The sequence below is a fragment of the Mugil cephalus genome, chromosome 8 (genome assembly GCF_022458985.1).
Source record: "Mugil cephalus isolate CIBA_MC_2020 chromosome 8, CIBA_Mcephalus_1.1, whole genome shotgun sequence".
Lineage (NCBI taxonomy): Eukaryota > Metazoa > Chordata > Actinopteri > Mugiliformes > Mugilidae > Mugil > Mugil cephalus.
The window spans coordinates 19,685,525-19,700,829 of record NC_061777.1 but is presented as its reverse complement, the minus strand read 5'-3'; the positions used below and the strand labels follow the sequence as shown (position 1 = coordinate 19,700,829).

General features: G+C 40.9%; 1 protein-coding gene across 1 annotated transcript in view; it reads right to left on the bottom strand.

Annotated features, from left to right (window-relative positions):
• si:dkeyp-14d3.1 (transmembrane protein 132C) overlaps window positions 1–11,792 on the bottom strand; it is a 120,039-nt gene extending 108,247 nt beyond the window's left edge. The window contains exon 1 of the mRNA XM_047590935.1: window positions 10,865–11,792. Coding sequence (XP_047446891.1) covers window positions 10,865–10,910 — 46 coding nt within the window. The 5' untranslated portion in view covers window positions 10,911–11,792. The remainder of the gene's footprint in view (window positions 1–10,864) is intronic.
• Between the last annotated feature and the right edge of the window lie 3,513 nt (window positions 11,793–15,305).

Here is a 15,305-nt window from a genome sequence, read left to right as displayed (position 1 = left end):
TAGCTTTAAAATAAATGTAACATATCCACATCCAGGATCCCTTTGACTCTCCTTGGTCCATAACTGAAATAGGCTCAAGCTCCACTTTTATTGCTGATGGTTTCGCTGTAATTGCTTGTCCTGCACCTAGGTTCAGATTAAATTATCGAGAGCCATCTAAATGGACTTAATTAAATAGAGAGCAGCCTCAGAGCAGGTTGTTGTTTTTGATTTGTGCATGTTTTTATTCATGTAAGTGCAAGAGCAGATAAAAGGAGACATGTGGGATTCTCCAAACAGGGTGTGCATAAGCGTGGGCACTTGGTCAGGTCAGAGCACCACCATTAATATGATTAAACCCCACTTCGGCACCGGGGTTGCTAGTGCTCTCTGTATCGCCCAATGCCCAGTTGTTCCAGCATAGCTTTCTATTTCGTACGACATGAACAGATACAGCAAAAATAATTCACAAGTTCACTTCCCGGTTCCCCATGTGAAATTGTGTGCGACTCAAGATCCCTTATCAAATAATTGATAGAATTCTCCTACATCCTCCGCTTTCAGGTTTTATGTGCTGCGCGTGCTTTTGTGGGCGAGACGCGCTGTTTTTATTTTTTTAGTGTTTGTCTGAGGGGTGAGTTCATGTTTACTGTGTCATGTTGCTGCAATAGACAGCGATTCTTCTATCCATCTGTCTTGATTCACAGAGGGCCGCTGTATCAGAGACCAACTCAGCTCACGGTGCTGTATATATTCAGACATATTTCACAGTCGAACAAAAGTTGCCTTGTCGAGGTGCAGGTCAGACCCAGAATACTTATTTGGATCAATGACAGAAGACCCCATCTATGCAAAGAGCAGATAAGCACCACGGCCGACACACTAAGCGGTTTTACGCATCCAAGTATAAATCCTTATCATGCTGTAGTTTTTGTCACGGTTCTTCCCCGTCGTTTGGCCTGTGCATTGTCATGCGATCACGCTTGCAAGAATACAGGATCATGCTGTTGGTGGAATATAATTCGCATATTCCATCACAGCAATGTTAAAAAAATAAATAAATAAAAACAGCTCAGAAGAGAAATCCCACATTTGGACTGATTTTGGCATTAGCTGAGAATAAAAAAAAAGCTTGTGGTTTCTTTACTCCTGCGGGCTGAATTAGCCGTCCTACACACTACATGTGCAATTAAGGAGGAAGTGCATATTACATCACACTGAATTTCAGCAGTTGCCATTGTCCCAGAACATCTAATTACAGGGCTTTCACGCAACAATCCATAAGGTTTTGCGAAAATGCACAAAAAAAACAGCATGAAACAAGGCGGCAGTAATAATCAAATGCAGCCCAGCAGGGCAAAAGACCACTTGCCAAATGTGTGTTTGTACTTATCTCGGGCTTATATGAGAGAATAGTTAGCGTGTCCTCAGCAAATCGTATCAAGGCTTCCATCGCTGTGAGCGGCCCGCACTGGAGGAAAAACTACTGTTTTAATACAAGAAAATGAAAAGATCATTTCAAACCTAATTTCAAATCTGTAGTACTTTTCATGACCTAATATTACACTTATCTGCTGCTACAGAAAAAGGCAGACAGGCTACTAAACGATGCAAAGACAGCTACCACACTAGCCACCCTGGGCAGCGTGTAGTTTTGGAGGCAACTCTAAGGTTTTACTGACCTTCAACCCAATCAATAATCTGCCTCCAGCTTACTTTTTAGGCCTTTAAGACCTAAATATCCACCCACGGATAAAAAAAAAAGGAAAAAAAAGGTTACGATATTGGAATTACCGTAACGCACCAATGGACAAAATTTAAAGTGGGGAGCAACCCAGGAAGAGAGAGTTGTTTGGAGGAATTGTTGGCAAAAATGAAGTTAGTTATACCCTTGAGATGTTACGAAGGTCTTGAAGACAAAAGCACAACTTCCCAGTGTTCAGCCACACTTTCAATTTTATCAATAGCGCAAACCACCGTGAGTTACGATAATTCAAAAACAGCATCAGTTTTAAAGGGTAAAACTTTTTACTTTTCCACCAACCCACCAAATATTCCAGGGTTGACCGAGCTCTCACTCTCATCATGGCTAAACTAAAAAGCGCCACAAAATTTCACACAGTCTATTATTCTGGACAATATGTGACGATTAGTTGTCACCTCTTCATTGTGCCTTCTAATGCCAGTTCTATAGCTCTCAACTAACTGCTCAGCAATGCTAACTCTACAGCCAAAAACCTTTAGCTTCAGACTACTGTCAAGATGACTACGGTTACATTTTTCACAGAGATGTTTCTTCTCTGTTTCTTCTAACCACACTTCCAGCTAGCCAGCTGTGTTTGGCTACCAGGGGTGGGAGAAGCCCCAGGTGGAACTCCATCCACATTCAGTAGCCTGCCACTGTATTTTTAAGTCTGGTTGGTGCAGTCCAAGCTTCTTTATCTGCTTTTTTTTTAATCCAGTGAGTGTCTCATGAAAGGATTTTTTTTGTAAGAAAGTTACCGAAATTTCTTTTGCTCCCATTGTTTCCTCTGAAGCTGCTATTGTCTCCTGATAATACTCAATACAACGAACTCACACACTTTGTCGCTTCCATGCGTTTGCATGCGTGACCGGCTAAGGGTGTGACTTTGATTGACAGGTGTCATGAATTAATCTTATGTATTAACACAAATAAAATCAATCATTAGCCAGACACATCTATGAGTGAACAGATGTCCTAATTATTTTTTTTAGGTAATTTATGTTTACTGTGTCTATGTTTTTTTCTGCAAGTTTGATGGGACGGCGCCTATTAATAACCCTTCATACATACCAAAGGCCCAACCCTCAACCCAAAACTTATCTACTTACTGCGAGTGTAAAAGGTTCTGTGCCAGTGCAGGTATAACTTTTACACGTTGGTTTAGCGAGTTAACATGCTAACACTTGCTAGTTAGCTCTGATCACAGCCTAGGCTGGAATCTGACTAGTTTGCAAGTTTATATTTAATTTTTCAAACCAAACTACTGAACATTTTCAAATGCTGACCTGCAGATGACATTAAATGAAAAATAAGGGAAGCGTTAATCCTTCAGGGAAGTAGGATTCATCCTCACTATGAATGTCTACACAAAGAGAACATTTTGACCTGCTCTGAGCACTGCATGAAAAGACAAAGAAGGTACAGAATGGACCAACAAACAGTGTCATAAAATATACCATGCATGATTAATATATTGATGATATTGCTCATCAAAATTCTGAGCAGGTAGAAAAGAAATCATTCTGTTTCCACTAACATCCTTATACAGTTTTATTCCCAATTTGAATTAAACCGTAATATTTTTTAAGCTAATCCTTCATTATCATTGGGGTCATTCTGTCTCAGCTTGGTGTGGCTCTTTCCAATTTATGTGAAATTGAGGGCCTCGGGGTTAAGAGGAGAATCTGCAAGCACAGATAGTGATTCAGAACGGGCTGTTGCAAGATGTGCAGCCAGCATTGCCCATCCTGGCCAGGGTGACACCACCGAGCACCCCAATACCAATGACTCACTGATGCCACACTGTCTGTGTTGCTGGACATCACTAATCCTCCCTTGTCATCAGCTCTCAGCCCCCTTGTCAGGAGAGAAACAAAGCGGCATGAACGCTCCAGGCAGCCAAAAGAGCCAGGGAGTGGAGGCTAGTGGACATCAAGGACAAAAATGTTTTTGTCACATGTTTAGCTTAAGGTCAGAACAAACAGGACAATGTTTTAAGATCGAATAAGTTGAGAGGGAAAAAAAGGGGGGACTTTGTGTCTTTGCTAAAAACACAGCTACACTGACCCGTTAAGTTCATTCGAGGGACTTCATTGAGTTACAGCCACACCTGCCAGACTGACTTACACTCTCGTTGTATTCAGAGGTGACCATTACTTTCACACTGATTAGGAACCAGTGATTGTGTCAAGACTGATTGGAGACGCAGACATACACTGGCATTCCAATTACACCAAGTACCATCCGGTCAATGGTCAAAGTACTACTTGAGATCATTTACATTTAACTGAGTTGTTGTCGATGAGCAAATGATTATTGTGTAGAGGTAATTCTGTTGCGTATTGTGTTCAAAGCCAAAGCGGCAAATGAGTAGCACACCCTATAATGAGTACCATACATCTGAAAACAAACCTCATCCAAAGGCAGATACGGCAGCACTGAAATGTTAATATGTGATGTCACGCAAAACATAAAGCCCAGAGCAGACTTGTGGACAAGAGCTTTTTTTTTTGTATAAAACGAATTGATATTAGGATAATACTGCGCTACAAGTTATAAAATGTGCTGCGTCAGAAGCACCTTTCCATTTGCCATAATTCATTTGTCATGCCGCTGCACACTGGTTTTCTGTCACAGCTGAGAGGGCACGGCAAACTTTTCGGTCCTGTTCCAGCTACAGCATACAATAGTGATTTTTCACAAACAGAATGAACTGCTCAAGGGATAAAAGCTAATATGTTTTAAAATTAAAATTCAATAGCAGTTTTAAAGCTGCTGTTCGGCATTCTACTGCATGAGCGCGCCACTCTGAATCACAAAGAGGCAGACGACTCCCGTTTTAACATAATCTGAACCATCAATCAGCCACACCGCAAAGAAGTCAATGGGCCTTGACAATATGTACCTGTCAGATCATTGCCTCTAATGCGCTTAAGGTCTGATGCATCTGCACGCAACCAAGTGCTACACTCACCGTAATGTAGTGACAGCCTTTTGTCCGGCCAACTGCTCATAATTATTCAAATCAAAAATGCACAACCAATTGGAGTAATTGATGCAACCAGGTAAGAGTTGAGATTTAAACATGACACAATCAGATATTCATTCCAGTTTGACATGACTTGTTTAAGTGTCTGTAGAAACATTCATGGTTGTCCTCACCCTCATCTGTCATTAGGGAAATTTTTGTACATTTGGGCAAAATTTTCCTTGTCATCTGGCTCATTTTGACTGCATTAGTGCATGTGGTTCATTTTTTTGTAACAGTCTCTCTAGGCAAGTTTGAAATAAAAACAAAAAAATGTAATAGGTCAACAGAACACGGTGAAAAAATGTACTACAGTCTTGAGTCATCAAGGACAAAAATATCCTTGTCCAAAAAAAGTACTATGAAAACTGATTAAATTTTCTTCTGCTTTTGTTCTGCATAAATCTCTTTACAACAACTTCAACACTTTGCAAAACCACAAAAAATTCAATCATTTCGAGGATTTTAAACATTTTAACCAATAGGTCTTCAATAGGAGGCCTGTGACCCCTAGGGGGTCCATCAGGGCACTGCAGATCTTTGGTTGATTAGACACTTTTTTTAAAAAAATTTCCCCCACAGATTTAAGTTTCTTTAAATACACATGAACATGAATCCAACATATTTTAGTAATGCAAAATGATAATAATAATGTATATTTACAAACAGCACTAGGCCAAGTTTAATATAGAACACATACAGTACGTAGGGGGTCTGTACTTAATCTCTCCATCAGTTTGGGGTCTTTGGCCTGAAAAGCTTTGAAAAGACCCCTGTTTTAACCCAAATGGCAGTTTGATTACTTAAAGTCACTATTTTTTTTTCACAAAAAATAATAATAAGAAGAAGTAATTTTCCATAAAACTAAATTTTTTTCAAATTAGTCTTGACCTGTGACCAAGAATATTGACTTGAGTGCATTCTTAGTTTTTGTGTAGCATCATATTTAAAATTAACATGACAAATTTGACTATTTTTCAAGTCAAACCCTAATGTTGCAGAATAAATGATTACACTGTATTGTGTCATGGCTGAGAGACTAAAAATATAGTTATAATGGCAGTCAACGGGATGTTTTTGTCTGCTAAGGTCACAAGAAGATAGTAAATCTCAAATCTGATGCTATGCAAAAACTTATAAAGCAATCAAGTCAATATTTTTGTGGGTTTTTTTGCAAAAACATGTACAAAAATGTAAAAACAAAACAACAGTGACTTTAAGTAATCAAACTGGCATTTATATGATTAAAATCCTTAAAATTATTGAATTTTTAGTAGTTTTGTAAAGTGCTTTAAGAGATTTATGCAGGAAAAAACAAACCAAGAATATTAATCAGTTAAGTTTTTATAGCAGGTTTTTGGGCATTTTTCCCTTAAAGACTCAAGAGGGCAGTAAATTAAACTGATGCCTGAGGGTTCTTGAACCTATTCATATTGTTTAATGCAGGGTTTATTTCATAAATATCTAATATTGTGGGATGCTGTCTTAGCAGTTTTTATTTCCAGAGGAAGCTCCCAGACTAATGATTTTATTAATGTATGGAATAAAATCATAATCCATTTCTTGGTCTGGTGTTTTCGAATATCTCATGATTCAGTGGCTTTCGCTCTCCAGTAGAGAATGCAAAATGTGTTTTTCTACCTCTTTCACAGAGAATAAAAGTGTTCAGCTCCTATAAAAAGTGACAAAACATTTACAATAAGGAACCAGGTCACAGCATAAAAACAGTAAATGCATTGTGTTTTTTACGGAATGCTTAGTGCAGGGAATAAAGTATCATATCTCAGTGCTGTTAAGATGTCAGCGCTGCTGCCTTGGGAAAACCTGAAAGGGAGTTTCTTAGCACCCTTACACTCATAAATTGGCTGAAAATGTTTTGTGTAGTTGTGTTGTGCCATTTATATTATAGTCCACTGAGCAAACTAAGCACACTGAAGAAAACATTGAGGCATGTTTAAGAACAGAAATAATTGCTAGAGAACTACTAGTGTAGCAGGGATTTCACTCGTATATTATATATAATCCATCATTCAAACTGTATATAGCCAAGCGTCTGTGTGACAACTTTAATATCTACTATAGAAATGCTGCTGTTGTTTGCTGGACTTCAGAATTAGAGTGACAGATTTCACATTCCTGTCTTATTGTTTTCTTCAGTATTAACAGCAAACCAGTAGAAAACTTTAATGCTGTCTCCTACTCCTTTAGCCTACTTATTTGGTACAGGTCGACGTTTTCTGCAGACGTGTTGACATGGTGGCACTCTGTTGTAAAATGTTTAAATTACATCAAGCTTTAAAGTCATGCATAACTAATGGTGCTTTCGCACAACAAGTGAGACCAACAAGCGGAAACACATTTTGAGTGGAAGCCACAGTTATGAAGAGTCAATCACACTTGTGTCGGGCCAGATACATGACAATGGACGCTGACATGGCTCCAGCCACTGCCGTGTTATACACCAATCAGGCATAACATTACGACCACCTTCCTTGCGACTCCGAAGCAGTTGCGACTCATCAGAGAATGGACATGGCTCTTCTGAGGGTGTCATCGCTATGGGGTGGGGGGTGTCTGGTCTGGTCTAGGTGTCTAAGTAACATCCACATGAATGCCCGATGCAGAGGTTTCCCAGCAGAACTTTGTGTTGTCATAAGATGGTCAATGTTCACTTCTCCTGTCAGTGGTCATAATGATATGCCTGATCAGAGTATCAGCATGCCAACGTTTGTATTCAGCTTAAAGCACCACCCCAAAAATGTTCAATTTTAAGAACGAACTTTCCACGCAACCTGAGTTTAATGAACAATGACGAATTCCATTTACCTTAGAAAGGATTGTGAATAGCATACAGCCTGACACAACCTCTGCTGTTTTCTCTCTGCTGCACCACACCTAGTGCACTGGCTATAGCACACAATGTGGCAGATTTATGAGGATGAGGCCCTCTGCTCAGACACAACCATCCACTGATGAGACAGCACACAAACACTGCATCAGCATGTTTGTCACTTATTACAATGACTCCGCTGCTTGGGCGCACACACACACACATTTACATCCCCTCCATTTAAGTCTTTTATAAAGGTTTGCTCTGTTCAATTCCCCTAATTATGAAACCTGATTAAATGGAATGTGAGATCACAGCAGTTACAAACAGCCAATTAAGACAGGGCAGATGTGCTTTGAGGAAATGTTATAGGAAATTACATTGATGATATTTGAATTTATAGGGGCAAATCCCCTCTTTTGACACACTGATTGGAAGGCCACAATGTATGCCTCTCACACACACTTTAAGTATAATGAGCATGAAAGAGCAGCACGGAGTTTTCAGATGAGAACCCACCTACTCAGTGTATTTCGTAAAACGGACATTAAACAAACAAATGCACGCCTCTGGACTCGGATATACACCGCACAAAATTTTGGATGGTTGCACATTAAACAGCAGGGAAGTTCTTTTTCCCCTTTTCCTTCCATGAAGGGAAACCACCCAAGCCACAGCAAATTGGATTTGAGAGAAGGGAAAAATATGCCTCTTTTTTATCAGCGTCCTCCGTTGCAAATCTCAGAAGTGCACCACGGCGAGCTCAAAGCGCAGCTGCAAGATAGACTTGATAAAAATACCACCAAGCCAGGGATTTCTAGTGTTCTTTTCATGTTCTCTGATCCGTAAAAAAACATTATTACTGAGTTAACGCCAAGAAACCAACAAAATGACACCGCACGTCTCCATGCCGTCCAAGCTCAGTTAAGACTCTGAGTCATTTAAATCTTAACGGACATATGCGCCTGATACAAGTATAATTGATGAGCTGTCAGTGGTCTCAAACTGAATTTAGGATTAAAAGTTCTTAATGAGAGTTCCTGGATTTGAGTTAAAATCTTCCAGCTCACTGAAATAGTTTGACGCAGAGTCAAGTTTTAATGAAAATATCCACTGGACTGTTGATGAAAGCTGGCCTTCTGCTTGCACAGTCTTTAATTCTGCAGCAACACACAACAGGAGCCGATGGTTCACGCAGTGTGCGCCTATAAATTAGATAACTCTTTTTGAACACTTGAGACTTTTATTTCCCTCGTTTAATATGTTTTAAACGTACAATTGCCTGTAAAGGCTTACGTGCCACCTCTCTCGTTTATTTCTCAGTGCTCGATTGCTCAAGGACATGAATCGCGAGGCTTAAAGGACTGCCACGGGCAAAAGAAGTGGAGCTGGAAGTGTTCCACAGCACTGGAAATAAGGGACCACAGCAGTGGATCCTTCTGAAGACAATTACAGATAAAGACTGCTGTCGCTGAGAAAAAGCCTAAGAGTCGCTGTGGGAGTTGATAAAATTTTGATGTTCAAGAAAGAAATCCTGCAGGACAAGTCACATCCCCTTGACAGCGATACAGACTCAGGAGGACAGACACATGGCAGAGACAAGAGACAGCATGGGCTGTGTGCTCAGTACTTAAAGATGTAGACTGAAGGCTATCCTTGCTTGATCTTCTTTTGGATCTTGTTAGGCTCAGGGATGAGTTGAAGGGAAAATTGGATATTCCTCTCAGGAATCCCACAGAGGTGTCTCACCGGAACACATCGACCGGCTTCAATTAACAGAAGAGGGGACTAACTTTTGTTAGATTTAAGTAGTGATTCTCCAGTTGCTGATGATGCTTTGCTTCAACAGACTTGTGAACAGTCTCTCCGGGCTGGTAAGTCTCCACCCTCGTAATATTCGTGCATCCCAAAACAAAGCACATGGTCACCGTCACACGCTAACACCAGATTTCCCTCCACAATTATTGTGCTGTTCAGACATTTTTCAAGCATGGATGTAATCCTCTTATTTCCTCGAGTGTGTTATCAATTTTCATCACTGTTCGCAGCGAGGAGCTGTGTCCTGCGGCCTTATGACACACAATGCTCAATTAGGATCATACTGAGTGTGGTTACAGAGAAGGCCTTGGCATATGGCAAACATCATTACTGTACACTTCACGTCGGTGAGTCACCCGGCAGAAGAGAGGTGCTGTCAAATAAGAGACATCTTCTTGAGCTGCGAGAACGTTGCATCAATGTGCAGCATCAATGTGTACACGCGGAGTGAGTGCGTGAGACGCAGGCAGGAACGTTCAGTGGAATATTTCCAGGAATGTTTGACCTTTAACTCGGTTGAGAGTCAGAATAAAATGTGTATTTTTCTGACTGAAAAAGTTGCTTCGACAGAAAAAAAAAAAACGCCCTTGTGTTTCAGAAGAAAGCACGCTGTGAAAGCCAGGGATTATTTGGAGAAAATATTGACAACGCTGAACAGTATAGAATTTCCAAAAGCATTTGGGTTAAGCCCTTTTCCCACAAGGCAGAGGGGATTCATTAGCTGGACCACCAGCTGCCCCTTAGATCTGTACATCCTGACTGCAGCCAAATCGGATGCTGTTCTCCTCCTTGCCTCTAATTGACTGATAGAATGTCATGTGCAGTGAAAATTAAATTTATGTTATTGGAGATTTGCAGGGCAAGTATAGAGAAGGGCTCCAGCCAAAAAGAGATTCCTTTACAACTTGCAGTGATTGTCACTGATGCTGTCATGTTGTGATTGGAGATCTCTCACCACTGCAAGTCGTCAAACTTCAAGATTCACAATTGAGATGAACTTTTTGGTAATAATTTGACAAGCCAAGAATTAATAAGTGCTCAGTGCTTCAGTCCCACAGGAGCACCCCTGTCACGCTGAAATATTCATGAGAGAAGTGTTATTTAAGGCCAGTGCTGCTCTGTGTATGTTGTACAGGTGCAAATCCACTAGAGCGGCTTCCTCACAATGCATAATATATGACTGAACAGATATCAACTCTAATTCGTGTCAGGGAGTGTCACTAAATGAGGCGCTTTGCGGTGCGGGGCAGTGTGTAACACACACCTAATCAGACACAGCAGACTGACACCTTCACATAGCAGTGACTCGCCTCGTGTTAAGTGCCCTGCATCTCTGATTGTCTCAAAATGGATTTTGCCCCCAATGGGGTGGCTTCAATGGGTACATCATCTGTTAGAGAAACACAGTTCATACGAAACAGTGACTAGGAGACACACAAGGCAAATAGGTTAAAACTGTGCTTACCTCCCAGAAGTAACACCGCCGACTGAAGAGCAAGGATGTGCAACATGTTTCTGAGCCGTCAGGAAAAACAAAAAGCAAAACAAAACAAACCAGAATTTCCCCCCAAAAAAATGTGTCTGCACGTCGGACTGGCTTAGTTCGGAGACGGAAACCCTACGTGCAGCAGCGTTAGTAATAAAAACGCATAATTTCTGGCAAAGGTCATGGTTCATCCAGAAATGTGTAAATACTGAAAATCGGCAGGAATTTTTTTTTTGAAAGCCTTGTCACGTGTATTTTGTCTACTTGTTTTTAGATTTCAAGAACTGGGTAGAAGGAACTTGCACGCAGCTTAGGAGCACAATTCCCAGCATTTTTAGAAGCGTAAACGCTAAGATTCCACGCGGAATTTACAATAAGAGCATTGTGATACAATTTCAGCATGAGAACCAAATCAGAATAATGCATTAGGAAAACACCAAAGCCAAAACGTTTTCAATCCTCTCTCCTCAGTTGGTCAGTTTGTCTGATCTGTAGGTTCCACGTTCCTGAAGTTGGCTGCTGTTTAGTGCGTAAAGTCCGACACTCGGCGACGAAAGGAAACACTTCCAGTCCGGCATTATGTATATGGCGATGGAGGTTGTAGAAAAGTTTAAGTCGCAGCCCAGGTCGGCATACATCCACTCCCTGGCAACCTTATCACCGTTTCGTGAAGTCCTGAGCGCAACTCCTGCAGCAAACGGCATCCACGGCAGAGCGCGCAAAAGCTCTCTGTTCGGAGCCGAGTGTCCAGCTGCCACTTCTAATTAGACTTTGGCACCAGGTGGTTCATATATTCTGCAAAAGTCCGGTTTCAAATCTTCATCTTTCTGTGTTTATGTAGACAGACCACGGGCTGCAGTTTCAGTGGAGCTTACGCATTGACTGTCCGTCCAATGCGCGTCGAGAGAAGCAGAGGGGGAAGAAAGCCAGTGACAATAACTGCCACAGGCACACATCGGGAGGCGTTTGGCGCTCCGGGATCATCCTACCCCCACTGATAGTGCTGGGAATAAGCAAACCGTTTTACAACCACTAAATTCACATTAAACTTATATCCTTTTTAAGGTGGATATCTTTTAGGAGAAGGGGGGGGGGGGCTTCACCCTCAGACATGATTGTCAGAGCATGTTTTAAAGTAAAATCTTCACATCTTTGCTAAGTTTATATTTCCCTGTGACACAGTTAACCACTGCACAAACAGAATGACTTTAAAAGTTGTTACCGGACATGTCCTATAGATTACATGAATGCGACACTTGCCAGGCACTAGCGACCCCTTGTGGCAGAGATACAGGACTGACTATCTGAAAATATATATATATATATATATATATATATATATATATATATATATATATGCATAATACTATGACAACTTACAGGAAAATACAAAATACACTGATCATGACAATGCTATGTGCTGCTGGGGAACGTTTTGTACCTGGCTTGTACTTAGACATTTTTGTGGACCCAATAGCAATGACACTCCTTGATGGCAGACACATCCACTAAAAACAGGTTTAGGAACAACTCAAAAAACACTGTGGCGCATTAAAGGTGACAAACATTCAACACTGTGGGCAAAAACAACAAAAAATTTAACAATTTGTTAAAAATAACAACATTAGTGACTCTGTCAGGTTGTGGAGTGGATCACCTGTGGCTCTTCCTGCTTCTGTCACCTGTGTCGAGTATTTCCACTGAGGCATATTAATTCATATATTCGTATGTATTCCTATGCAGGGTCACAAAGGACACACTGCATGGTCTATTCTATAACAGTAGTATAGTGGGGGATTTTCTGACTGTGTGTACAGCAGCCTTCTAATATAATAAAGTAGAAAATCATATAGGATTAGGTATATTGTTCACTAGATAAAGAAAGCAACCAGACAACCACATTTGTCAATTTCAATATAAATATACAGTATGATCATATTTATTATTAAACTCTAATTGTCTTGCTGGGTGTCTAATGCAAAATGGTGACTGCAGAATCTATCAAACACAGGAAATGAAACAAAACACTGTGTTTTTTTTTTTGTTTTTTTACTGTAATCTGTTAATTGATTAAGCCATGAGCGTCAGAGCATATTCTTTCCAACCAGACCACATGGTGTCGAGAAGGCTCTTTACACAGAGTACACACACAAAAGGTCTGTAAAGAGAAGAAAAGTCACCCACTTACATTCACATACAGTGTATAGATGCGATTCAAGTAAGGTGCTGTGAATGTCTTTTAGAGAGGAAGAGTTTGAAATCTCTTTGACCATTAAATCATAGTTACAGCCGCCGTGTTTGCCCTGATTTTTAAGCCGCTCTTTCTGGTTCACTTCAGATTCCATTTTTCTCCTTAAGGAACCAAGCTTTTACTTCCTCCTCAATGAGTGCAATTTGATCCTGGAAACAAGTTCACTCTCGTACAACTGCAAAAAGCATTAGAGGTGCGGGAGTTTGGGAGGGTTTGGGGGGTGGATGGGGGTTGGGGGGCAAAAGTGTTGATATAGAGCAGTACCTTTCCCGGCTGTAATGGTGGGCTGGAACATCACTCACAGAAAGGCTGGTAGACGTCCAAAAGCAGCCCCCTTCTAGAGCCCGGCACTCAGTTAAATCCCTTGAAGCCCACGCTACACTGAAGTCCATTCAACAGATGGGAACCGGAGGGAGAGTACCAGACACAACCGGTGTGGCTTTGGTTACTTCGTCTGTAGCTGTAAGTCATTAAAAAAAACCTGAGCTCCTCTCAGTCCTCCACATGGTAAGTCCATTTCCCGGGCTGAATTACCAAGTCATGGCCCGCTGTAAAAGCTCACACACCATCCATCCCCTTCTTAAAGATGATAAGACACAATTTATTTGGAAATGTGGAGGTTTTAAAATCAGGTAGACCCTCTACAGGCATATTTAAAGGGATCTTCTGAGAGGCAAAAATCCTAGGTATTGTGTCTTGACCTCTCTGAGAGCAGATATTAAGACTTTGATGTATAGAAAAAGGTCTCAAGCCTTTGATGCTCTGGAAAAGATCTGGTAGCTTTCATGCCTTGAAAGCAGCCCGAAGACTGAAATGCCAGACACGTTCAAACTGTATTTCCACTTTCAGAAACCTATCATCACATTGTACATGGGAATGTTAACCAGTTTAGTTCCCTGCAGAGGCAGAGATTTTCAGCCAAGCATACAAAAAAAAAAAGAAAAACATTTACTAGAATAGTCTGTAATATGAAGCTCTGTGCAAAAATTTGAGACACTTGAGATGTTTAGATTCGTATCCATCCTTCATACACTACACATCAGAAGGGACCAGGATGGTCCAAGATTCACTCTGCAGCATGAAAATGATACCAAACATACAGGCAGAATCATAAAGAACAATTGTCACTGACAAGAAAAATCCCTTTAACAGATGCCGCGGCCTCGACTGCACGAAGGGAGAGAAAATACTGGGACGTCCTAAATTCACAACTGCTACAGAGCAAACTTCCTGCAAGTCACCTTTAAAAGTGTTTCTAAGAGCGAGCTCATGCTGCTTTAAAGCGAATGTGTTCTGATTTCCGCCCTTTTAAAGTGATCTAATCAATAAAAATATTTATGACAGTATTTTTGAAAGCATACACACTTTACGTGCGGCGCTGTAAAGCCTTGCAGATTTCTGAATGTACTTTGTGGGATATTCATTAAGAATACCAAGTGGGTGAAGCAGACTATAGGCAGTGTTTTTTTTTTAGATTCACATTGTCACCCCACAACCTTCATTCAGTCCCCTGGGATATGTTCTATCCTGTCCTATGTGTTATTCATAATGAATCGTCCCCTGTGTCTGCATTTGGGTGGTATCCTTCATCCATAACCTTAACCGGCCTCAGTAGCTTGTCCTCCTCTGACTTGGTGGACAGGAGGCCCAAATTCATCACCACCTTTCATTCTCCTTCTCTGGCCTATCTGATCTATGATAGCATTAATAATAACCGCTGCAGAATGCCCCGTCGCCCTCTGTGCCTTGCCCACTCCCGGCCTGCACAGATTACCACCAGCCATTCACAACCCATTAAAACTGTATTTACTTATCAGCCTCTCTGGGGCCGTCATTCTGTTTTCAAGACTGATGCCGAAAGGGAAAGCAAAGAGTGACCTTCCTGTAGCCTACAGCGCTGTAAGTCAGCAGTCCCAAATGATTTGTCTCTTACTTTGCAGCCTAAATGCTAGTGAGAGCCACGTCCCAGTAACGAGAAGCAAACTCTGACAAATAGCACAACACAAAATAGAATGTGTCTTTAAAGCAGCTCTGAACAACATATCTGGAGTTAAATGAGTAGTAAATATTTCTAGGAAATAAAATAAACTTTCTGACGAAGAGTTTTAAAAAAAGATCAATCCCATTTAGTATGAAGCTACAAAGAGCAGCAGCACAAAAGGTCTGACA